The sequence below is a fragment of the Juglans microcarpa x Juglans regia genome, chromosome 1D, assembly GCF_004785595.1.
Source record: "Juglans microcarpa x Juglans regia isolate MS1-56 chromosome 1D, Jm3101_v1.0, whole genome shotgun sequence".
NCBI lineage: Eukaryota > Viridiplantae > Streptophyta > Magnoliopsida > Fagales > Juglandaceae > Juglans > Juglans microcarpa x Juglans regia.
Window position 1 is genome coordinate 5,769,595 of NC_054594.1, and position 25,329 is coordinate 5,794,923.

The following is a 25,329-nucleotide window of genomic DNA, read 5'->3' on the forward strand; positions in this document are numbered from 1 at the left end:
CAGAATTTAATATAAATAATTACAACCTTAACAATATTGTTTCCTACTAAAATTATATAATTTCTCTTCAAAGTCAAATAATACTTATTTTTCCTTTTCATTTTTGCTTTTCTTTTCAATCTTTTTTTTTCTCTTTGCTCTACGTCTCACAGCAATAACGTTCTTTCTTTTTATACTTTTTTTCCTTAGTATCATTACCTTTTTCCCTTTACGGTGGCGTGAGCACAGCTGCTATTGAAGTATACATTTTCATATGAAAAAGATGTTTAATACTGTTAATTATGTAATCACCACGTAATTATTTAAAAAAATAAATAAAATATAAAATTCACATAAAAAAAATTAACTTTTTAATAATAAACTCTTTTTTTTTTTAAAACGATTATACAATATTTACACAATTTACGATTATATGTAAAATTACTCTTTTCATATAAAAAAATCTCTCGTTTTCTTCCCCTAATACCAAGAAAATCTTCCTCAATAACGATTATACATTCCTAATCTGTCAGTTATCTTGTTTTAACAACAGTTGCTTCAGCCAAAAAGGCACGTTGCCTGATGACACAAGACCCACGTCTTCAAAATGGAGATCATAGATTCGAGCCTCCTCTCTCAATGTATCAAAAAAAAAAAAAGAAAAAAAAACAAACAGTTGCTTCGAGGAATAAGAAATATCGAGTTTAAAATTTAAGTTTTCCTAAATGGTACAAGAAAATAGAAATAAAGGGGGCCAAACAATTCAAAACTTTACAAACAGAAATTTTCAATCCCTATAAAAAAAAAATAAAAAATTTCCAGACCAACTTTTTGGTTTGAAAATGGCAAGTCGCCAGCCATGCGGAATGAACAAATCCAAGCATCTTTGGAATCAGTCAGAACCGACATCGACCCCTCTTGGCTTCAGATATTTCTTGGCCTCAATGATGTCCTACAAAAGAATAAACGTTACAATTAAAGCTCTGTAAAGCTTGATAACAAGGATGATCTTGATTCATGGAGCGGCAAAACAAAACCCAACCAAAATCTGCCCTCTCATATATAGTGATTCGGTACCATGAACATGAAGTATGCTGTAGTATTTACTTGATGAGAAATAATATTCTAAGGCCTCTACATTACACACCATCCAGATTAACCATTAAAATATAAGCAATATACCATTAAAATTAAAAAGTGAGGCGTTACATGGCAAACGCAGGTCACCACATGATTTAAACCTCAATACTACAAACGAACAAAACAAAATCATAAATCTTTCCGCATACTTGCAGTAGATAAAATAAATACCGTAGTACTAACGGTAAATGCAACTTTACCTCCCAAATTCTGCATTACAATGTATCAGGTTTCTAGAGATTTTGCTATGATATATAATCAACAATTCACTGTATCTTCAGAACAACTCTTTCACCCTTGTCTCCCCCAAGTCATTCTATAATAGTTTTGTCCAATGTAATGTTCACTTCAAAAACTTAGGCCTCGTTTGGTTTCACAAATGGTCTCAATCCATCTCATCTCATCTCACTTCATCTCAAATCATCTCAACATACAAACACCATTCAAATACAAATACTTTGCAATTTCAAATTTTCAAATTTTCAACTTTTTCATCTAATCATTACCTAATCATTACAACTTTCTCAAACTTCCAAACAAAACACAAAAAACAATTACTTTTTCAAATCCAAAAAAAAAAAATAACATTAAAAAATTATATTCTAACAATATTTGAACTTTATAATATTTTTATTCAACTTTTTCCCTCTTCATTCCCAAAACCCCATAAAACATCTTAACTCAAACTATTTCACTACTATTCACAAACTATCTCACTACTATTTACAAATTTCTCATCTCATTTATGTAACCAAATGAGGCCTTAATTATTAAAAAGTAAGAGGGTCTTTTGTAGTTAAGGTGAAAACAAAAGGGGTCATAAACAAAAACAGACAGACAGATAAAGCAACAAAGAACAACCTCACCAAATTGCACTGTATATGCCATGGAGATTTACTCAAGTTTATAAGGAAAATAAAACTACCTGCTGCAAAAGCACTGCTTCTTGAGGACAAGTTGGAAATTGCATTAGACCAACTCCAACCATCAACAGGCCATAGCATCCTAGGCACACTACAAAATAGATTGGTAGCTGGGAAGTTGGAAACAGGGCACACTAAGCATCATCTACAACAACAAATATATATATATATATATATGTGAAATGGATTAATAAAGAAAAATAAACTTTTGGAAGTAACTCACTAACAAAGCATGGCTTCTTGGAACCACAGATATCTGCAAGAGGCCACCCCATAATGCAAAGATGGCCACCAATAATGTCATAATCTTGACAATATGCTTCATTGGTCTATGATAAAGTGGAGCGGATGCCTGTAAACAACACGAGAATATTATCAGAGTAGAAAGAGCTTGTAGCCTGAACAGCCCTATAGATGGTTAAGAGCAGATATTTTCTGATAGGAGCAGGAGGTGTTCCTGTCTAAAAACCTGAAATCTACTACATCATTCCTTCACTGGAATAAGGGCCAGTGAGAAGCATGCATTTCCTTCTTTCGCTCTATGCAGTAATACCTAAACTAAAATACTATTGGCTATTCGCTGGGTGTGAGGCATTCCATCATACATGCCCGGCTAATTGCAGCATCACTGTCCAAGAATATTACCCATGTCTAGAAGAATAGTCACTCTTCCTACCTATTTATCATTGAAATCCTTTTTCTTCTCCCTCCCCAAGCAACATTAAAGTATAGCAGGAAACCCCCCCCCCCCCCCCCCCCCCCCCCCCCCCCCCTCTCTAGACTCCTGTTCGTTCTACTATCTGATCGAAGGCCTGGCTAGGGAACCATTTTAACCCCAAGGACCCTTTTGATGCTACCTATCACACAAAGAGCACCTGAGCATCCATATGGATTGAAGATAGGAGATTCTTCGTCAATATATTTCATTATAAATCATGCAATTGTGCAGTCAAAAGCCTAATAATTCACTAAATCAATTAGCTAAAACGTAGCCAATGCCAATCTATCCAGATTAACCAAACTCCAAGACAAGCTACATACCAACTATACATTTTTCGGCTCTACCCAACCCTTCTTTCAGACAGCTTTCCCCTTTGTATACCCCCAATAAAATTCGGTTGCACCCCTAGCACTTTCAATATAATGCGGTACCTTTACTTATAAAAAAACAAATATTCTTGTCTATCAGACCACAGAGTATGAGCAATCATTTCAAGAAAGGACTTAACATGAACCATGCTAATCAATACAAGTGCATATGAAAATCTATTTACATTGAGCCTAAAGCAAAGCAAGAGAATTACTGCTGCTAATATTTTCTATTTAAACAATTCTTAAAAAAATATAGCCATTGGAGTCAACATTTTCAATCAAAGAAAGCAACAGCTCAAGTATAATTTTTCAGTTGACAAAGCATTTAATGGGAGAAAACAGACTGGCATCTACATGTAAATATTTTGATAGGAACGGAAAGTGATTTGGCATAAAGGCCAGTGATATGCTGCCATCAGACGGGATAAATCATAGAGTTATTGCATGGTTCCAGTGTAATGTAATAATGAAATGGAACTCAAAGCCCTTGCGCAATGTCCCAACATCATCTGGCAGTTTCAAGTAGAATTACCAATACCTCCAATCTTAAGTTGCTTTATCAAAGCAATTGATAAGCTAAAGAATATAGCAATAATCCAAACATAGAAAGCCACATAAAGTTTTTTTTTTTTTTTTCAATTTTTATATCATGAATTTTCAATAAATTAAGTTAACCAGTGGAAACCGTGGAAGGATCCTAACCCCATTTAACACAGATTTTATTTTTCCTAACCGAATTGGCATGTATTTCTGGGAACAGAAAGTAATTTGGCATAAAGGCCAATGATATGCTGCCACCAGACGGGATAAATCATAGAGTTATTGCATAGTTCCAATGTAATGTAATAGTAAAATGGAACTCAAAGCCCTTGCGCAATGTCCCAACATCATCTGGCAGTTCCAAGTGTAATTACCCAATCCTCCAATCTTAAGCTGCTTAATCAATGCAATCGATAAGTTAAAGGATATGGCAATAATCCAAACAAAGAGGTCATCATAAAGTTCTTACTTTTTGGCAGTTTTTACATCATAAATTTTTGACAGATTAAGCTAACCCATGCAAAAAAAATGTGGAAGGATCCTAACCCCATTTAACAAAGATTTATTAAAAAAGTCCCTAACCAAATTGTCGGGTATTTATTTTTTCATCAACTTCCAGATTTTCTTGACAACCCTTCAAACACCCATATTTCGTGACAATTCATAACGCCGAATAAAACACTCATCTCATGGTTTTCAAAACGAAAAATTTATACCTAAATTTGAGACTCGATATAAAAGGAAAATAAAATGGAAAAAAAAAACAGAGAGAACTAAAATCAACTCGAGGGAATCGGTATCTTATGCAGAGATCCAGTGAAGCTGTTCGTGAGAAGGAGATTCAATCGCGTTTACATCCATAACAAACAAATAAATAGCATACTACCGGTGTAAAAATCCCATTAAACAATAGGAGTAAAGGGGTTTATTAACCTGTTAGGTGCGTTCGAGCTTGAAGATCTATGGAGGTAAAGGTTGGGACTTTAGGGTTTCGGTGGTAAGGGGCTCGATGTGGAAGTGTTCGAAAGTTAAGAAGACAGTTCGGGACTTGGGGAGTTTAATCTACAGAAGCTCAAAACGGCACAGCTTTGGCAAGCCTTAAGGAGCTAAACGACGTCACTTGTTTTAGGAGGGGGAAACGACACAGTTTAGTCTTATAAAAAGGGGCTGGGTCAATTTATGTAAACGCACCGTTTGGAATTATAAAAACGGTGCAGTTTTATCTTATCTTCAAAAGTCAATTACAGGGGACTTTTATGTACTTTCAATTTTGAAGCAGGATTGGGAAGTAATTTTTCATATACCTGGAGAGACATTTGGGAGGCTAAGAAGTGGTTGAGTAAGGGTTGTAGATGGGGGATTGGGAATGGGGAAATTGCACATCTGTAGATTGAGAAATGGATTCCAAGGCACAAGGCTTTAGAGCAGGAGGGTTTTGAGGTTTCTGCGGCAAACAGAAATGATGCAGTGGCTAGTTTGATTGATGAGTCAACTGGATGGTGGGATATGAACAAGATTAGATCTCTCTTCAATCCAAATGTGATCACAGATTTGTTTAAAATTGTACTTTGTCCAGGAGCAGTAGCAGATCGATGGATATGGGAACATGAGCGAGATGAAAGATTTTTTGTGAAGACCTGTTATCAGTTTATTGCAGAATAGATGAGGCATAATCCTGCAGAGTCTTCTAATATGAGAGGTCAACAAGGTCTCGGAAGGCATTATGGAAAATGGCAGTGCCTAACAAGATTAGAATATTTGCTTGGCGTGCATGCAAAGATGGACTCCATACTAAAGAGAATCTGATGAAGAAGCAAGTTGTTTCTGAGGTGCATTGTGGTTTTTGTTCTCACCCCCTAGAAGACCTTAACCATGTAGTGATCAGCTGCAAGTATCTTCATGAGTTATGGAACCAATTGCTGCCCAGCTTGGTTATTAAAGCAGACAGAAAGGTGTTTGATCTAGCTATGCAGATTAGTAAGGGGAAAGATAAAGACATGTTGGCCCGATTTTTTTCACTACCTTGGAGATTATGGTATAGGAGGAACAAGATGGAATTTGATAAGATTGTGATAAATCCAAAACAGGTTGTTGGTTTTGTTTTGAATATTATGAAGAATTACAAAGAGATTAAAGGACTATGTCCAGTTCAGCTAAAGCAACATCTCAAATGGAAGCCACCCCATATGGATGTTCTCAAGCTAAATACAGATGGGGCCATGTTTGCTGATCTAAAGAGAGCAGGTGTTGGTTTCCTTCTTAGAGATGATAAAGGAGAGTTGATCATGGCAGCTAGCAGGGCAGAGTATGATGTTGAAAATCCGAAGCTATTGAGTTATTGGCTGTGTTCCGAGCCATTCAATTTTGTGCTAGTAGGGATATCTCCAACTTGATAGTTGAATTTGATTCTTTGTTAGTTGTTGAATCTTTACAGAAAGACTATGTTTGATTCAGCTCTAGGGGCGTTATTTACAGAAGTGAAAAGACTTAAGAATTGTTTTATTTCTTACTCTTTTACTCATGTATATAGGGAGGGTAATATAGCAGCTCACAAACTTGCTAGGAATGCTTGGAATGTTGAGGATTGTGAGATTTGGAAAGATTGTATTCCAAACTTTCTTTCTCAAACCATAGGATTTGCTAAATGTCTGAAATCTTTATCATTAATTAAGTTCTTATTATATATATAAAAAAAAAAGTATCACACCAGGATGGATTTTCCCATTCATTCTGGAGCATTTTCTCATTAGAGACAGTTATCTTTCTATGCAGAAATTGGGGACCTTGAATCCCCCAATACGTATGAATGTTTAAGGTATTTTCATCACTGTGTTGTGTCATCTTCTTCACTGTGATTGCATTATTTCCATACAATTTATTCATCACTGTGGAATCCTAACATAACCATACCTTTCTCTGTACTTTCTGCTCTATCCAACAAGACCGTAGCTCAGTACAATATGCCACAATACTATAACACCAAGTCGTCTATCAGTGTTTAGCAATGATGGAGAGAGAGAGAGAGAGAGATAGAGGGAGGCAGATTGGGGGAAAGAGAGATACGGGTGACTTTTATCGATTTATAAAAGTGGTCATATTGCTAGCGCTTGAATGCACAATAAACCTAATTATTGGGTGTATTCTACTCAAATGGGTGGCAAAATTTTCTTATCATCGATCTGCTTCAGCAATTGAAAAAGCTAAAATAATAAAAAAATAAACACCTATAGATAAAGAGGCAAAAATCTACAATTTACACCAGAAAATTTACAAAGCAATATCTCAAAGAACTCATCCACAAGTTTTCCTCGTCATTAGCAAGCCCATATCAAAAACATCATCCACAAGAAATCAATCACAGGAGACTGGGGACATTACCGTGGGTTGCCTGAAGTAGGAACCGATTGCGAGGGGCAGGGGCAGTTCTAGGAGCTTCGAATGGGTAAAGAGACGGCCGCATGGTGGGAGAAGAGACAGAGACTCAGAGAGGAGAGACGGTTTTGAAAGCAGTTGAATTTGGGTAAATTGAGGTTGCGAAGACCGCGGGGTTGTTAAGAAACCCTAATTGCTCTAAACGGCCTCGTTTTTTCCTTTAAAAACAATGCGGTTTTACTTGTAATTTCGGTTTTATTGATTAAACAATGTTGTTTTATCCCTGAATTTGGGCTAGGTTGGGCTTTCGCCGGAGGTTTTGGACTTCTAGGCGAGTGTGAGATATGTTGTGAAATGTATTTTATAAGCATGAGTAATGATAGATACAATTGTAAAGTGTACAAATATCTTGCAGTTCTTTTGAAAAAATATTTATAAAAAAATATTTTGAAAAATAATAGAATTCATTATCAAAAAAATTGCGCGGTATTTGCGCACTTTATGCTGTAAATATCATTTCTTTTATTTTTAATATCTAATCACATATTATATTAGAGTATTATATGTTTTTTTACAGTAAAAACACATCCCCTTTTCATTAATGAATAGCCAAATTAGATAATACAAACCCAAAAATACAATTTAGTACAAACCCCTTATTTACACACTTAGTACTATATGATAAAGCATCCGTTACAAGCACACGTGCAATTTGATAATAGTCCCTCTTAATATAGCATCAAAACATATATGATTTGCTTAATTTCCTTCATAATATATCCAAACCGTATGAAATTCTCCTTATGCTTATTAACTACATCAACTACGAGCTTAGCATCTCTTTCAAATATAACTTGGTCAAAGGCCATATAACAACAAAAGACACAAGCACTTAATGCAACTCTAGCTTCAGCTAAAGTGGAGTCAACACAACATACCACAGGTTCTCTCAAAACTGTCAAGACCTCCCCATGTAAATCCTTGACTACAACCTCAATACCTATTTGAGAGTGAACTTTGTCAACTGCAATATTCTAATTAGCCTTAACCCATGGCCTCTTAGATGGTATCCACCCTTATTGAGCAGCTTGTCTGACTCTACCTTGGGATATCCTTTCGATCTTAGCATTTTGAAACTCCTACAACTGCTCCTTAGCTTGACAAACAAGGACGGTAGGGTGTACGAAAGACTGCTTATATATCACAGCATTCCTCCTAAGCCAAATCTTCCTTTGAATAATTGTCATTTCAACAAATTCATGTTGCTCCAAGGTATCTGTGTTTCATTTCATCCACAATATTATAACACCAAGTTGTCTACAAGTGTTCAGCAACGTTGGAGAGAGAGAGAGAGAGAGAGATAGAGAGAGAGATGGAGGGAAATTGGGGGAAAGGGAGATCCGAGTGACTTCTATCGATTTATAAGAGAGGCCATACTGTCGGCGTTGGGATGCATAGTAAACCTAATTATTGGATGTATACCACTCAAATGGGTAGCAATATTTTCTTATCATTGACCTGCTTGCAAATGAAAGAGCCAAAACAGTAAAAATAACACGAGAAGAGACTGAGACTGAGAAAGGAGAGACGGGTCTGAGAGCAGTTGACTTTGGGTAAATTGAGGTCGCGAAGACCAAGGGTTGTTTTGAAACCCTAACTGCTTTAAACGACCTCATTTTTTCCTTTAAAAATGACGTGGTTTTACTTGTAATTTTGATTTATTGATTAAACGACTCTGTTTTATCCCTGAATTTGGGCTAGGTTGGGCTTCCGCTGGAGGTTTTGGACTTCTATGCAGGTGTGAGATATGTTTTGAAATGTATTTTATAGGTTATTGTAATGTCAAATACAATTGTGGAGTGCACAAGCATATCGCAATTCTTTTAAAAAAATACCTATAAAAAAAATTCTTTTGAAAAGTAAAGGGATTCACTATCAAAAAAATTACGCGGTGTTTGCGCACTCTATGCTGTAAATATTATTTCTTTTAATGTTAATATCTAATCACATATTATACTAGAGTATTATATATTTTTTACAGTAAAAACACATCCCCTTTCATTAATGAATAACCAAATTAGACAATACAAACCCAAGAATACAATTTAGTACAAATCTCTTATCTACACACTTAGTACTACATGATAAAGCATCTGTTGCAAGCACATGTATAATTTGATTATAATCCCTCTTAACACAACATCAAAACCATATATGATTTGCTTAATTTCCTCCACAATATGCCTAAACCGTATGAAATTCTCCTGATGGTTATTCACTACATCAACCATGAGCTTAGTATCTCTTTCAAATATAACTTGGTCAAAGCCCATATCACAACAGAAGAAACAAGCACTCAATGCAACTCTTCCTCCAGCTGAAGTGGAGTCAGCACAACATACCACAAGTTCTCTCAAAACTGCAAGACCTCCCCATGTAAATCCTTGAGTACAACCCCAATACTTATTTGAGAGTGAACTTTGTCAACTGCAACATTCTAATTAGCCTTAACCTATGGCCTCTTAGGTGGCATCCACTCTTGTTGTGCAGCTTGTCTGACTCTACCTTAGGATACCCTTCCGATCTTAGCATTTTGAAACTCCTACAATTGCTCCGTAGCTTGACAAACAAGGACTGTGGGGTGTAGGAAAGACTGCTCATATATCACAACATTCCTCCTAAGCCAAATCTTCCTTAGAATAATTGTCATGTTAGCAAATTCATGTTGCTCCAAGGTATCTGTGTTTCATTTCAGCCACAATACTATAATACCAAGTCGTCTACAAGTGTTCAACAACATTGAAGAGAGAGAGAGATAGAGGGCGGCAGATTAGGGGAAAGGGAGATACGCGTGACCTCTATCGATTATGAGAGTGGCCATACTGTCAGCACCGGGATGCACAGTAAACCTAATTATTGGGAGTATACTACTCAAATGGGTGGCAAAAGTTTCTTATCATCGATCTGCTTCAGCAAATGAAAGAGCTAAAATAGTAAAAAAAAAAAAAAAAACACCTATAGATAAATAGGTAGAAATTTACAATTTACACCAAAAACTTTACAAAGCAATATCTCAAAGAACTCATTCACAAGTTTTCCTCGTCATTAGCAAGTCTATATCAAAAATATCATCCACAAGAAATCAATCATAGGGGATTGGGGCCATTATCGTGGGTTGACTGAAGTGGGAACAAACTGCTAGGGGTAGGGGCAGTTCTAGGAGCTGCGAACGGGTAAAGGGACGGTTGCACGACAGGAAAAGAGACTAAGACTGAGAGAGGAGAGACAGGTCTGAGAGGGGGGGTTGTTTAGAAACCATAATTGCTCTAAACAACCTCATTTTTTCCTCTAAAAATAATGTAGTTTTACTTGTAATTGCGAAGCCATTGTATCCCTGAAGATGGGCTGGGTTTGGCTTCTGCTGGAGGTTTTAGACTTCTACGTGGGTGTGAGATATGTTGTGAAATGTATTTTATAGATATATGTAGTGCTATATACAATCGTGCAGTGCATAAGTAACTCGCAATCCTTTTAAAAAATAGTGAGATTTACTATTGAGAAATTAGTTTTTTATATGAGTCTCATATTTACTCACTTTTTTCAAAAAAATTGTGCGGCGTTTGCGCACTTCACACTGCAAATATCATTTTTTTTTTATTTTACAGTTCTGCTATATACAACCGGGGATGCGTAACTGTAGGGTAACCGGCTGATGTGGCAACTGCCACGTCATCATTTGATAGGATTAAAAAAAGAAGATAGGATTAAAAAAGAAAGAAGAAGAAGTAGAAGAAAAAGGGAAGAAAATTAAGAAGACGAATTAAACTGTAGAAAATGTAGAAGAGTATATCTTAATGGGAGAATAGAGATTTGAGAAGAGACAAGCCCATTTCGAAACCATCTAACCAGCATTTTGACTGGAATTGGAGCATTCGACTGGAGTGTTTCGTCTGGACCATTTCGACTGGAAAATTAGAGGTAAAACACGAGGTGCCATCTGTAGACCATCAGATATTTATGATTGGTAACAAATATGGCATCTCACAAATATTTTTTGATCAGTAATAAAACAACATATCAGAAATATTATAGCTAATTTCTAGGTTGGAAAATTTTTGAGAATGAATACGTAAAGGCATTTCCAACAAGATACACTGAAACAAAATTTCTGAGCTCTACCGTGTATCCAACAACTCTCATTAGGTAGTCATTTTCATAGATAGTGGTTTCTGATATCATTAGGTGGGCTTTCTTTTTGTTTTTTCATGCTTCTATAAGTCTTTTGGTCTTTCTTGGACAAATGGGTGGAAGGAACAATACAAAAACTTCCATTTCCTTTGTTTTGCATCCATGCGAGAACATAGTTCTAATTATTTCATTATGAGTTTTATTTTTTTATTTTTTCAAAAATTTCATCGTATTGAACAATTGAGAAGCTTGAGTTATGCTTTATCATTAACCTCAAGGTTCAATTCATCGGGTATGAAAAAATTGATCAGGGAAGGGGAAGGAAAGAGTAGATGAAAGAGAAAGGAGAACTGAGAAGGGGACACATGAATGGGAGATGCTAGGATGAAACTGTGTGTTTTGATATTTAATGAAATATACCGTTTTATTAAAGATGAATAACCCATATTTGAAGAGACAAGAAAATTGTGAGTTTTGATTCCTTTGTATGATATGCACCGTTTTATTAATCTGAGGTGGCGGCTACCCCCCAATTACCCCAGCTGATTGATTGTACACAACATTTTTCTTATTTTTAATATCTAATCACATGTTATTATATTAGAATATTATATATATATATATATTTTTACAGTAAAAACGCATCCCCTTTCATCAATGAATAACCGAATCAGACAATAAAACTCATGAATGCAATTTAGTACAAACCCCTTATCTACACACTTAGTACTACATGATGAAGCATCATCTGCAAGCACATGTGCAATTTGACTATAGTCCCTCTTAAAATAGTATTAAAACCACATATGATTTGCTTAATTTTCTCCACAATATGCCCAAACCGTGTGAAATTCTCCCGATGCTTATTAATTATATCAACCACGAGCTTAGCATCTCTTTCAAATATAACTTGGTCAAAGCCCATATCATAATAGAAGACACAAGCACTCAATGCAACTTTAGCTTCAGCTGAAGTGGAGTCAACACAACATACCACAGGTTCTCTCAAAACTGCGAAGACCTCCCCATGTAAATCCCTAACTACAACCCCAATATCTATATGAGAGTGAACTTTGTCAACTGCAACATTCTAATTAGCCTTAACCCATGGCCTCTGAGGTGGTATCCACCCTTGTTGTTCTACCATGGGATACCCTTTCGATCTTAGCATTTTAAAACTTATGCAATTGCTCCTTTGCTTGACAAACAAGGACTGTATGGTTGAGGAAAGACTGCTCATTTATCACAGCATTCCTCTTAAGCTAAATCTTCCTTAGAATAATTGTCATTTCAGCAAATTCATGTTGCTCTAAGGTATCTTTGTTCCATAAGTGACAAAAAGTTCAAACCCCAACCACTCATTTTCTGTATTTTATGACAACCAAGACTCCAAACATCTCCAACTGCAACACAATTCCAAAGGGGATGAACCACATCTTCAGAAAACAAGTCACAGATGGGACACAGATTAGATTCAATCACCATCTTTCTCACTAAATTTGCTCTTGTTGGTAAACCATTGTGACATGCTTTCCAAATAAAGACCTTGACTACCTTTGGAACAGGCAGATTCCATAGTTGTTTCCAAACATGTCCTAAGTTGATTTGTTTGAAGGTTCACTTGTACTCTTGTCGATCAACATATTTTGCAAGTGATAAGCACTTTTCACAAAGAAAATTCGAGACTGAGTATATTGCCATATCTACGTATCTTCACTACGAATCATACCAAGAGGGATCTGTAATTTAATGTCAGCATCACTAGCAGTAAAATTACCTTTCATATTAGAATGCCACCTCAAATTATCAGCATTAATCAAGTCATGAACTTTTGCTGACATAAGCATATTGGTAGGAGAAGTTTGAACTTTAAAAGTCTAAGGTTTAGGAATCCATCTATCATTCCATATAGAAACTAACTTCCCATTACCAATTCTCTAGATCATATCTTCTTGTAATAAATTCTTAGCACCCTGAATTGACCTCAAAGCATATAAAGGTTAACATCCCAATCTAGACTTTAGAAAATCTTCATTTCTATAATATTTTTTCTGCATCACGATTGCTACAAGAGAAGTAGGATTCTGAAATAATCTCTACCCTTATTTAGCAAGAAGGGTCTTATTAAACATTTTAGGTCCCTAAAACTCAATCCACCATTCTCTTTTGTCTTACTCATAATTGACCAATTGATCCAGTAGATTTTATTATCCTGCTGCTTATGACCCCAACAAAAATTCTGTATCATCTTAGTTATGCCTTGTAGTATACTTTTTGTGAGTTGAAATGTTGACATACAATATGTGCGGATGGCCTGTACTACTGTCTTTATAAGCATCTCCTTACTTGTGATAAAAACTTAAGTTTCAATTACTAACCCTTGTTAGACTCTGTTCAAGATGTAATTAAAGGATCTAATTTTACACCTCCTCATCATGGCAGGACGTCCCAAGTATTTCTCATAACATCTAATAGTTGGCACACCAATAACATTACTCAATTGGTTTTGTACCTCTGCTCTGGTATTCTTGCTAAAGAATAGTACTGTCTTGTCTCCATCCAACTTCTAATTTATTAACTTATTATACTAAATTTATTTTTATATTTGATTATATATGATAATAATGCTAGATGTTTATGTACATTAAATTATTAATCTATTTATATTATAGACTTTTTATAAAAACATATTAATTAAATTAAAAATGAATGGAAGATGACATAACTTTTGTTTAGGATGGACATAACAAGTTAAGAAATGTTTTGTTTTTTTTAATACAAGTTAAGGAATGTTTGATTTAAGAAAATTTAAAAATTTCATTTCATTTTATTTCTCATTCTCTTCGAACAAAAAAGGAAAAGAGGAAAAGAGTGAGGAAAACATCGAGAATTTAATACAGGCTACAGAAAATCCCCGATTCTTTCAGATAACCTCTGAGACCAATCCGTTTGAAGTAGATTTACAATAATCAGAGAGACAGAGGCCATGGGCGCCACCGGCGGCGACGTGGAGGCCGGCTTCGCGAAGCTCCAGGGGGAAGACTTCGAGTACTACATGCAGACCTATTCCATCATCCTCGGCCGCAACTCCAAGAAGTCCACGGTCGATGTCGACCTCTCTAGCCTCGGCGGGGGCATGAACATCTCTCGCCACCATGCCCGCATTTTCTACGACTTCGCCCGCCGCCGCTTTGCCCTCGAGGTTCTCGGTAAGAACGGCTGCTTCGTCGAGGGCGTTCTCCACCTCCCAGGAAACCCTCCCGTAAAGCTCGACTCCCAGGACCTCCTCCAGATCGGAGACAAAGAGTTCTACTTCCTCTTGCCCATTCGGAGCATCCTCGGTGGGCCTCTCGGCCCCAGGCATTTTGTGGGCGCGGCGGCAGGGGCCGGGGCCTCCGCGGCGCATTACGGGAATTTTCATCTGGCGGGTCCCACGGCGGCATCTGCGGTAAAGAAAGGGAGAGGTAGGGAGTTTTACGAGGAGGAGTACGATGACGAAGATGAGATTGGTGGCAGTGGTGGGAGTGGGAAGAAGTTGAGGAGAGAAGCATTTGAGGGGTACGGGTTCGGCGCGGGAGGTTTGGGTGGTAAGACCGGCTTGGCCGGAGTATTGGGTTAGTTTTTCATACGTTATTTTTATTTTTGGGGAGGTTAATTGGTGTGGGCTTCATTTCCCTTTCTACTTGGATATCTTTTTGTTTAGGTGGTATTTGCTTTGTACTTTTTGAAAGGACGTGCCTCTGATAGATTATGAATCAATTTGATTTCTTAATAAAAGATTTATTTTCATTATATTCTCATCTTCGTGGGCGTAGGAAAGCTCTTAGCTAAAGCTTAGCCCGGGTGACTGTTAATGTTATGGTTGGTGGTGCCTTTCTAGCATTGTGATGTGCATTATGAGAGGTGTGTTGTTGATACGATTTGGTGTATCTTTGATATGCTTTGTCTGCACATACATTGTAGGGGTTTGGTCAGAAATGCCTGTGGTTGTTATTTAAATTCTCGTGCCTGTTGTTTTCCACTTGTAAGTAGCCTTCTTGGTTTACTTGTCACAAAAAAAGAGAGAGAAACCTTATTGGTTTTTTAAAATCCAGCATTTTTTCTGAAGAGAAAAGATATTTTCTAGATGATAACTTGTGTTTTGTTGATTTGTATCTTGCGTCAATGTTTCTAGTTTCTCAGCCAAGTGCTGAGATTAGCTCAAGCTGGGATGAATTATGGTTTCATGGACCAAGTTGAGGCTCAAAGTTAGGCACATTACAATTAAATTGATCTGCAGAGTTTCTCTCACACAATAACATGCAGCGTGAGGTGTTTAGGGTAGTCATCAACTCATTTTGTCTGTCACTTTTGTCACCTTTAAATGGCTCCTTAATTTCTTGCTAGGAATGGGCATTGGATTTCAAAATTCCATCCAACATGAGCATCTTGCCGTCCTTGCATACTTGAAAGCACCAACTAACTCAATAGCCTCATGTCTATAATTAAAGAAAGAAGAAAATTAGCACATCATGCGTGATTCATAGTGACCTCAAAATGCCAGACAGCAATGAAAAACGTTGGACCTGATTCAAATTGTAAATAATTGTAGCTGTCGTGGGTGCGAAAATTTTCTAACGATTTGAAGAATTGGATAAGTTTTTGTTTCTTGCTCAAAGTGAAAAATAGTTGGAACAATATGTGGGCTGGGCTTTACAATACTGAGTTTCTTACTCTTTTGAGGATTGAAATAAGAATGTTAAATTCAACAGGGAGGCTGCCATTCAGAGGATCTTAATGTGGACATCACTACCCTGGGTGGTGGCATGAATATCTCTCACCACCCACCCACATTTGTTATGACTTCTCTGCTTTTGCCATGGCCCATTGAGGTCCTCGGTCAGTATAGTTACCTTGTTGGTGTTCTGCACATTCTTGGGAACCTTCTTGTTAAGCTCATCCTCCAAGACTTCCTTCCTGATTGGCGATTGGGATTTCTACTTCCTATTTCTCATTTTGACCACTCCTGGTGGGAAAATAATATGTGGGCATTCAGCCAAGGTTGTGCTTTATTCTATTTATGATTTGTGGGGCTCATGGGGGTGGAGAGTTATAGAATGTATCATGAGGGGTTATGTGGATTCGGATGAGATTGGTAATGGCAGGAGCGGTTGGGATACATTAGTTTTTTTGATACACTAGTTTTTGTTGGATTGTACATGGTTTTCTCACTGATGAAGACTAAGGCCTCGTTTGGTTACAAAGATGAGATGAGATGAGATGAAAGTCGAATAAAATACTGTTAGAATATAATTTTTTAATATAATTTTTGTTTTGGGATTCAAAAAAGTTGAATTGTTTATTGTATTTTGTATGGGAGTTTGGGAAAGTTGTAATGACTAGATGAGATGAAATGATTTGTGTAACCAAACGAGGCCGTAGGCCTGGTTTGGTTTCACAAACCTTTGAAACCATCTTATCCCATTTCATCTAATCTCAATATTCAAACACCATTCAAACACAAACATTTTTCAATTTCAAATTTTCAAATTTTCATCTAATCATTACAATTACTACTAACAGATATATTTTTTTTGATAAATAATTACTATTCACAGATTTCTCATCTCATTTCATCTCGTTTGTGTAATCATACGAGGCCTGAAGACTTATTGTTACTGGCATATATGGTTGCTTATTAAGACGTGACATTTCTATTGTTAGCTATGTGGATTATGCTTGCAATATAATTGGACTTACTTTGATGGGTGTGTTTAATCACCGCGATGTGGCCATTGGAATGTTGTTAGTTAAGTTTTATATTGAAATTTCTGGTTCAAGATTTGGTTCTGTTACCAATTGTGTGCTGTTACTATGATTTTGTGAATGTTTGCATTTTTCCTTCACAGAGATACAAGGATATCATTGATATTGTGTTTGCTTGCTTTTAGTATCTATGTGATACATCCTTGGATTTGTATGTCTTTGTTCTCTTGATTAGGGAGGAGTTCAACTTTCCCCTGAATGCTTTTTTCAGAATTTGTGGTATTTATTACCAGCCTCCATTTGTGCTAGTTAAAGTACATGATAAATCTTGGCATGCTCCACAAGGTTGAATTGTTTATTGCTTCATGTTGTTAGTGGACTATTTAGAATCTGCTACTTCTATAGGCTTTGCCTTTTTATGTTCATAAATTGGTAAAAGGTGCCTTCCTGTTTTCTCCACTTGGGCATCTACATGTTTTAGCTGCTTTTTAATTTGTGCTTGTTGGAGGATATGCTTTTGTTAGATTATGGACCAACTTTATATTTTGGAAATGATTAGGACAAAGGTCAGCAGTATAGTGGCTGAACTTCAGATTAAAGTCAACTCTCAAGTTTAAAGCTCAATAGAAACATTAGACCTTGATGGTATCATTGATGAGAGCTTTCTAGGTATGTGTGATATTTCCCTGACTTATATGTAAGCGAAATACTCCTTTTTCTTTTATTTCCTTTCTTTTTTCATCTTCATTGAAGAAGACATACTTCCTTTGCTACTATAATGTGGGTAAATTACCTGAAACTGGTGTGTTCAGTTCCACTTTAATCTATTTCATGGTGTCCGATTTTGTTGTTTTTTTATATAGGCAAAAATAACTTTATTAATGAGAATGAAATAGGCATTGCCCAAGTACACAAGAGACTATACAAAAGGAAGGGGTTCAGCGTAAAAATAACTTTGTTGGTTTTATTTATTTTTTATGGTAAATAACATACAAGCCCAATGTATTTCTAAACAACAACTATACCTTTCATCCAGTTTCTATGGGAGAAGGAAGGGGTTCAGTGGGATCTTTTTTTTTGATAAGTTTCAGTGGGATCTTAATAGGATAGTTGCTAGGATTGTAGTATCTTTATATTTAGAACTGCTGGCATCCTTCCGTTATATGCTTGCTTGTTGCTCTATCTTAGTTGCTTCTACTTTTTCTGCAAATTGAATTGCTTTTTCCCCTCCTTTGAACCCATATCCGGTCTGACATCTATTTCTTTTTGTTGGTATCTCGACTGATAATGGCTTATTAAGAAAAATCGATTTACTGACTGATTGACTGATAATGATTGCTTATTAAATGTTGGACTTTAAAGATGCTATGGTATTTTTCTGCACATTGTGTCGTAATATTTTTCTCTGGGAAAAAAAACTGAACAGAAAAATATTTTTTTTTCTGAAAATGCCTAGTTGGGTGCTTTCTTCGTATACTTCCTGTGTACTTGGGTTGCTTCCCTTTGCACTTTTTAATAAAACTGACTTGCTTAAAAAGATATATATGTTTCAAAATAATGGCTTCTTCTTTTTCCCTGTAATTGGGGCACTGCTCTGGTGTATTCTGAGCATCGGGCTCTCTTCACCCAGAATTTCCACAATTTTGTTTCTTCGGTGATAACTAAAAAAGTCATATGAAGTGTGGTACTGAACATTCAATTCTGCCTTATTATTTTTATCATTATTTGGCAAATTGATATAAGAGATCACCTTAGATAATATTTTTTTTTTGATAAGTAAATCACCTTAGATAATATATTTTTCAATCTTTGTATCTGACTGTGTATTCATTTGTCATTGGGTTGACTAATGTATTCATTCATATGTATCAAGTTATGCCAAGTCATTGCCTGGTATTTCTTACAAGTTTATTTATGAATTACAATTTTAAAAAGAAAATGTGCCATGTGAAATGAATTTCGGGTATTTAAGCACTTGAAGGCAATGGGAAGGGATAGAGGTCTCTTCAGTGTGATGAGGGATGAAAGCAGGTCATTATCTATACCAGTGACCAGGTTGGATATGAAATAGAGAGCAAGGGTTCTACTTAGTATGAGTAAGACCTAGCCTGGAGCTAAATAGATAACCATAAATGTTTAATATTAATATTTCTATAGTTGCTAGCTAGGTGATTAAAGATAGCTATGTTAGATCTACTGCCCATCTGAGAAAGGAACTATTAATAGGGCTGATGCAATGCAGTGTAATAATGGAATTGGTGGGCATTATCTACCAATTCGTGGCTGGAGTTTGAAGAGCCTAGCTGTCACCACATGATTGCCTAGGCCATCCGCATTTAGCCTTGTCTACAAGACACATGTGAGGTGATTGTTGGTATTGACCCATACTTACAATTTTTTTATAAGTAAAATAAGTTTTATTACAACAAGTAAAAGGCGTATCCCAAGTACTCAGGAAGTATACATTAAATTTCTTTTGATAGTTCATATATTGTAACACTTTTATTTTTATCAGTATATATAGTGGCACATTATGCATGCTTGACACTGTCTAATGATCACAAACTCATGATCGGGGTTTACTAAAAGTTAATTTTACATTGTTTCTTATTTTTTTAGATGTTAGTCTTATTTATCAGCTGGGGTTCTGTTGTTGGACGAGAAGGATCAGTTCTTGATGTCTAATCAACCATAACTTGAGCCTTTTTTTGTTTTTGCCTTTTCAACCTCTCCTAAACTCCCTTGTCCTCATGCTGATTTTTCTGGCTGGGACTTCTAGCTGTTCATTTTCAGTTAAAAGTACATGAAACAGTCAGACAATTAACATTTTTATCTTATAACCTGAGAAGTATTAACAAATTTATTATTTTAGAATAAGATAAGGGTATTGACTACATTGTTTCAAATTTTTTATGCAAGTAGACTTTTTTGTATTCACTATTTCACTTGAAAACAGATGCTTTAATGGTCCTCTTTTCTTTTCTTTTCTTCTCTTTTTCTTTGACTTATAAATTCCAAATGTGGTATTGTTTCCTATTCCTCCAGAGAAGAAAGTAGATGGAAGATCAAGGGTTGACCGAGAAGCTGATAATCATCAACTTCTGCAGTTGGAAGAGAAGGATGTGGTATCATCAGTAGCTACTGCACTCTCAGATATTTGTGGTCCTGGCGAATGGATGCCTATGGAGAAACTTCACGCAGTGGTTAGTTTTCCCCAACTGTTCTCTATTAATACTGTTACTTGCTTGTGCAAGGTCATTACTCAGTGCTGATCTTGCATAAGCGACTTCTTGGGAGTTTGGCTTGGATACAGATATATACTTAGGCCTAGTTTGGTTACACAAACCAAACCATCTCATCTCATATAATCATTACAACTTTTTCAAACTCTCACACAAAATATAATAAACAATTTAACATTTTCAAATCTCAAAACAAAAATAATATTCTACCAATATTTTATTCAATTTTTAACTTTTATCTTATCTCATTTCATCTGTGTAACCAAATGAAGCCTTAAACAACTTCTGAATGAAGGGCCAGAGACATTTATATTTTGTATCTTGGTTCTGCTTATACCTTGGTTCTGAGGACAACTCAAGTTCGACTTGAGGTTTGTTCATCTAATAAATGAACCAAGCTTGAACAAAAAACGTAGGCTTGTGTATGAAAATACGCAAGACTTCAGTAAGGAAATCTATTTTTAAGAAAGTGGTAAATTAATCAAGTAATTCTTAAGCAATCCCGAACTCGTTTGAAAAATAAATGAACCAATCCTTAACATGTAACACAGTAATAAGTTTGAGCTCGGCTAATATTTAAATAAAAACTAATAGAGTTTGAACATTCAATACATGGTTCAATCCAGCTCGATAACAGCCCCAGTCGGTTATGTTATAGACTAATTTTACATGCTTCTGGCTATAAGGCTTCACCAGATCCCTTATAAAAGTTGGTCATGGATGTTGTGGTGAGTGGCCCCCTACTGAGGCGCTTGCAGCATAACAAGGTTCTGGTTTTAAGTTGACAAAATTTCTTATCCGATGTTCGTCTCTAGGGTTCATTTGAAAATCGAACCCCTCTCTATACCATCTTTTAAGATGCCATGCCTTGATTTCCATATTGGGAAGGCTTTGGCATGGAAAATAGCACTCTCTTAAATTCTTGGATGCAACTTTAGTAAGTTATTCTGGAGAAATGTTTCCTGAGTGGTTATCAAAATTTTTAGTAGTATGTGATTTGTGTTTTTGGTGAGTTCTGAGGTTTGAGTGTTTCATTTCCAAAAATGGACACAGCAAACAAATTTTGTGCACTTGAAACCCATGTGTTACATCTTTTGATTAGTGCTGCCTATCGACTTCCGTTTCAAGATGCAACACCTTTGCAAACTATTTTCCTTTGTCTTTCCATGCGTGCAGCTCTCACATCACGAGTAATTCCTGCAAGGTTCAGATTTTGTGACTTCATTTAACTTGTCTAAAATGTGGATTTACTTATTATTATATTGGACTAGTGTTATAGGTCTGGCTGCCAAATCTGAGTTGTTGGGCACCACCTTACAATACATTTTATTGAGGCCAAAACAAATTTGAAACATGGGCATCTGCCAATCGGATGATTTTGTAAGGTGGATTGAATCGAATGCTTTAGCAGATGCCTGGTTTCTCAAGTATTTTGCGACATTAAACTTGGATATTAACATTCCATCCAAGAGTGCCAAGGTTATTGTTACGACACTGGTTTCTAGCAAGTTTTGATTCTTATGAGAAAAAATTGATGGTGGTGACTTTTTTATGGTAACCTGCTGTGTTGTTCTGTTTAGTGTTTTGCTAATGTACCCTTATCTTTTTTGGGCTGGCCTTGAATAGATCGTCTTTATTGCATTTATAGCGAACATTTGTAGCATTGGAGAGTTTGAATCTGCACACATACACGACTGGTTTTATTTGGAGTAATCCTTACCTTATCATTCTATTCTTGTTCAGTTGGTGGATAAGTATGCTAATGTCTGGCATCATAGTCGAGTAAGGAGATATCTCACATCCGAGGATTGGCCTGGTCCTGAATCCAAGGGGAAACCTTGGTACGGCTTGCTTATGTTGTTAAGGAAATATCCCGAACACTTTGTCATCAACACTCGGTCCAAGGGTCGGATTACATTGGAGTTTGTCTCTCTTGTCTCTCTGCTTTCATGAGATAAGGAGGCATCTAAAGGCGCTTCCCTGATGCTGATAACTTATTGTGAAGTTCAATGGAAAAGTGAGAAAAATGGCAAATCCTCGACGTTGTTGCTATTGTTGTGAAATATGGTCAGGCACGGGTAGTTAGTCAGCTTTAGATAGGTGCCAGTTGCACACATGTAAATGACAAGCATAAATATGAATTATTTTGCTGTTGATTGAAGCTTTTGATTTCTTGACATGTAATTTCTGTGCCCGATGCATTGGTGAACGACAACTGCTAATTATCTTCAAGGACGATTAGTTAGAAGCCCTACCAAGTTGTTCACCTCAAGTTTCTAAATCAGTTGTCACTTGTCATAATTCATGGACTGCCATTGAGGGTTGCTCATATACTGCTCCTCCGGACAATTCGTTGGGCATCAGAAGAAGGGCATGATCATTTTCCAATTTGAATATTAAGTTTACCAGATAAGGATTTCTTACAATTCTAAATTCTTCTACATTTCTGAGAGAATTTGACAGAAAATTAGACACATCATTAGATCTTACTATAATTGCACCAAACGCACAACATTTTCACTAATTTGCACTTTCCCAAGAATGGATGAAACTAGAATTTATTACATGGAGACTAGGAGATTTAACTCTTTTTTCTGGAACACCGTAGATATGCGAAGTCTATGTGAACATAAACAATATTAAAAAAAAAAAAAAAATTAAAATATATAATATTATATTATTATTTTGATTTTGAGATGAATAGCCTAATGTAAATTGATATCTCCAATGACTTCGGCTTTAGTCAAAATCTTAACTTTCAGTCAAATTTTAGACTTGACAATAGTTAGATCATTGCCAATGCTCTTACTGAGATAAACAAAACAACTTTTGTCAAAATTGTTTACTCTAGTCATTCCATCGGCTGGACACCAAAAATATTTTTGTTAACCGATTCAGGAATTTGAGGTAGACGACTAAAGTTATACTCAAGATTCCTCTTTGCTTAGTTTGCCAAGTGCCCTCTGTGAATAGAGCTCCTGTTCCAGGGCTTGTTTTGCTGCAATGGCTTCCTCGTCAAGCACTTGGATGGGAGACCACTCCGGTCATTTCAACTAGCCACCCTTCTGTGAATTCTCTCTATTCCCTTCACTGTAACTTTTCAAGAGAGGATTTAGTCTGTATGTTGCAAAATCTGCAGTTATACCCGCAACAGAAAAGATGATAGAGTAACGGACAGCAGCAATTTGACCACCTAATGTCCCAAAGAAAAAACCAGTATAAATATATAATTTTAAGTAGAACAAGGGAGATTCAAGGCTAAAAAATGGCAGTAAAGGGTAACAGACTAGAAGTAGCAGCCTCTTATTTCTCTAAGTGCACCTAGTTTGATAGACCTGCACAACACCATTCTTTATAGCGTCCACCTTTTCCCTCCTTCCCATCCCCTCCAAGAGCATTGGTAAGTATTAAGTAAATAGATATGCACTCTTTAGCAATGTTTTACAGGACAACCAACTGGATGAAGTCCACAATTCCAAAGATTATGTTCTTGCTTGGTTTAAGATTCCTCAAAATTAGAAGATTTTGTGTTCCATGTCCACAAATACTTGAAGTTTGTATTCAGGCTCACCCATCTTGACTAGTTTTATACTTCATACAGAAAATACCAAATAGAATTCCAGGCTAGAAATTTTTATATTTGGAAAGTGAATTAGAGCACCTACCTAAGCAGCCAGCATGGCTGCAGATTATTGTTCCAAGAGTACTTTTGACAACGAGCATATGCATACATATTATTTACAACACGCAAGCTTTTTTGGGGAAGGGGGGGAGAGAGAGAGAGTCATTGAATTTAACCTTGAAGAAGCCCAAGCAGAGCACCAGTACCAAAACCTGCAATTGCGGAGTTCAAAAGATCATCAGGTCCTGTTTTCCGAGCCTCTCTCATTAATTCACGTGCTCCTGTCAAAACAAATAAAACACTAAATTTAGACAACATCATCTCCAAAGACTACGCCATCCTTCAACATTTTTCCAATGTCATCGAACAGAATAGCCCTTTTCACAGCCAAAGCCAATGTCTCTGGTCGCCTTGCATTTTCTTGAGATGTAATAAGTCATGGAAACATGTGGAGTACTGGGATAAATGCATGCATCCAAGGATAACATTCTTTGGAGTTCTATCCTATATGGCATGATCCTGGACATTTGGCATTTGAACAGTCTAAGCATCCAAGTGATGCAGTTCGTTTTTGAAGGGGGTTTTCTTTTTCTTGCAATAGTTGCATACTTCATTTTTTAAAAAATTATTAATAGAATCTAAGCAAAGCCTGACTACACGGGGATCCAATATGTCTATATCAAAATAAAAAACCTCACATTAAAAAACAAAAAATGAGTAAATAAAGCAATAATCCAGAATCATCACAACACTTCAACGTTCCACAAGACTCAGACTGAAACTGAACATAACCAAAAATCAAAAAATAAATAACTTACCGCAATAGCAACCGGTGACAATGGCGAGATTGGTGGCATAGGTAGCAGAAGTCTTTGCGAGACCGTCAACTTCCCTATGCCTCGAAATTAAGCTAGCTCCTCCACCAGCAATCCCTGCCCAAAAATTCAATAACTTATAAATTCCCATAACGCTGAATCAGATTATCGATACCAAACTGCACCCAATACGAAAGATTGGTTTAGAAATGATGGGCTTCTCTTGTTGTCGTCGAAAAAGTAAAAGATAACTAAAAGATTGAGAATTTTCTTCTTGTTTCTATGCTGTGTTCAGATTTCTACGCAATTAAACAACTGTGAATAACAAGAAATGGAACCTGCTAGGAGAGTAGGTATGAACACGCGCTCCTTCCAGCTATCAGAGTAGGAAGTCGAAGTTGAAGACGAAGACGATGATTGAACCTCTCCTTCTGGGGTTTTTGACTCCTCTGAGGCCATTTTCCCCTCACTCTCTTTGTTTAGGTCAATCGATGCTTTACTGAATGATTATGTTGAAAGTAAGCGATGGTTTTGTAAATAAAATCGGTTGACATATCGGTGCTACTACTGATCCAAAGGCAAAGGCTGCATAGCGGTGATCGTACAATCGTACTGTTACAGAAATAGACGTAGCGGTGCTGCTAATGGGTTCAGAGTTATTCCGGATTGGG

The 25,329-nt window shown here is 36.4% G+C and overlaps 3 protein-coding genes across 4 annotated transcripts; 1 reads left to right on the plus strand and 2 right to left on the minus strand.

Moving 5' to 3' along the window:
* Positions 1-670: 670 nt before the first annotated feature.
* LOC121239176 (dolichol-phosphate mannose synthase subunit 3-like) lies at positions 671-4,767 on the minus strand. The gene is made up of 4 exons (XM_041136334.1): positions 4,608-4,767; positions 2,266-2,394; positions 2,045-2,152; positions 671-931 (listed from the first exon to the last, which is right to left on the minus strand). Exons 2-4 carry the CDS (start codon positions 2,365-2,367, stop codon positions 872-874), a joined length of 270 nt encoding a protein of 89 aa, XP_040992268.1. The 5' UTR covers positions 2,368-2,394; positions 4,608-4,767; the 3' UTR covers positions 671-871.
* A 9,288-nt stretch (positions 4,768-14,055) lies between these two features.
* On the plus strand, positions 14,056-22,384 carry LOC121242516 (FHA domain-containing protein FHA2-like). Of its 2 annotated transcripts, none has more exons than XM_041140381.1 (3): positions 14,056-14,848; positions 20,025-20,182; positions 21,965-22,384. In XM_041140381.1, exons 1-3 carry the CDS (start codon positions 14,221-14,223, stop codon positions 22,172-22,174), a joined length of 996 nt encoding a protein of 331 aa, XP_040996315.1. In that variant the 5' UTR covers positions 14,056-14,220; the 3' UTR covers positions 22,175-22,384. The 2 variants fall into 2 exon arrangements, with proteins under 2 accessions (XP_040996315.1, XP_040996321.1); XM_041140387.1 differs by having other exon boundaries at positions 14,058-14,821.
* A 691-nt stretch (positions 22,385-23,075) lies between these two features.
* On the minus strand, positions 23,076-25,329 carry LOC121242549. The gene is given in 4 exon segments (XM_041140428.1): positions 23,076-23,414; positions 24,020-24,124; positions 24,662-24,775; positions 24,997-25,329. Coding segments are annotated over 4 exon segments (606 nt in total). The 5' UTR covers positions 25,118-25,329; the 3' UTR covers positions 23,076-23,148.

Excerpts from the sequence above, each read along its gene's own strand:
- LOC121239176 (XM_041136334.1), bottom strand. The coding sequence starts at position 2,367 with ATGAAGCATATTGTCAAGATTATGACATTATTGGTGGCCATCTTTGCA. Across the intron at positions 2,153-2,265 it reads CAAGAAGCCATGCTTTGTTA|CTACCAATCTATTTTGTAGT; the intron begins GTGAGTTACTTC and ends CCAACTTCCCAG. Across the intron at positions 932-2,044 it reads AAGCAGTGCTTTTGCAGCAG|GACATCATTGAGGCCAAGAA; the intron begins GTAGTTTTATTT and ends ATTCTTTTGTAG.
- LOC121242516 (XM_041140381.1), top strand. The coding sequence starts at position 14,221 with ATGGGCGCCACCGGCGGCGACGTGGAGGCCGGCTTCGCGAAGCTCCAG. Across the intron at positions 14,849-20,024 it reads CGGCTTGGCCGGAGTATTGG|AGAAGAAAGTAGATGGAAGA; the intron begins GTTAGTTTTTCA and ends CTATTCCTCCAG. Across the intron at positions 20,183-21,964 it reads TGGAGAAACTTCACGCAGTG|TTGGTGGATAAGTATGCTAA; the intron begins GTTAGTTTTCCC and ends ATTCTTGTTCAG.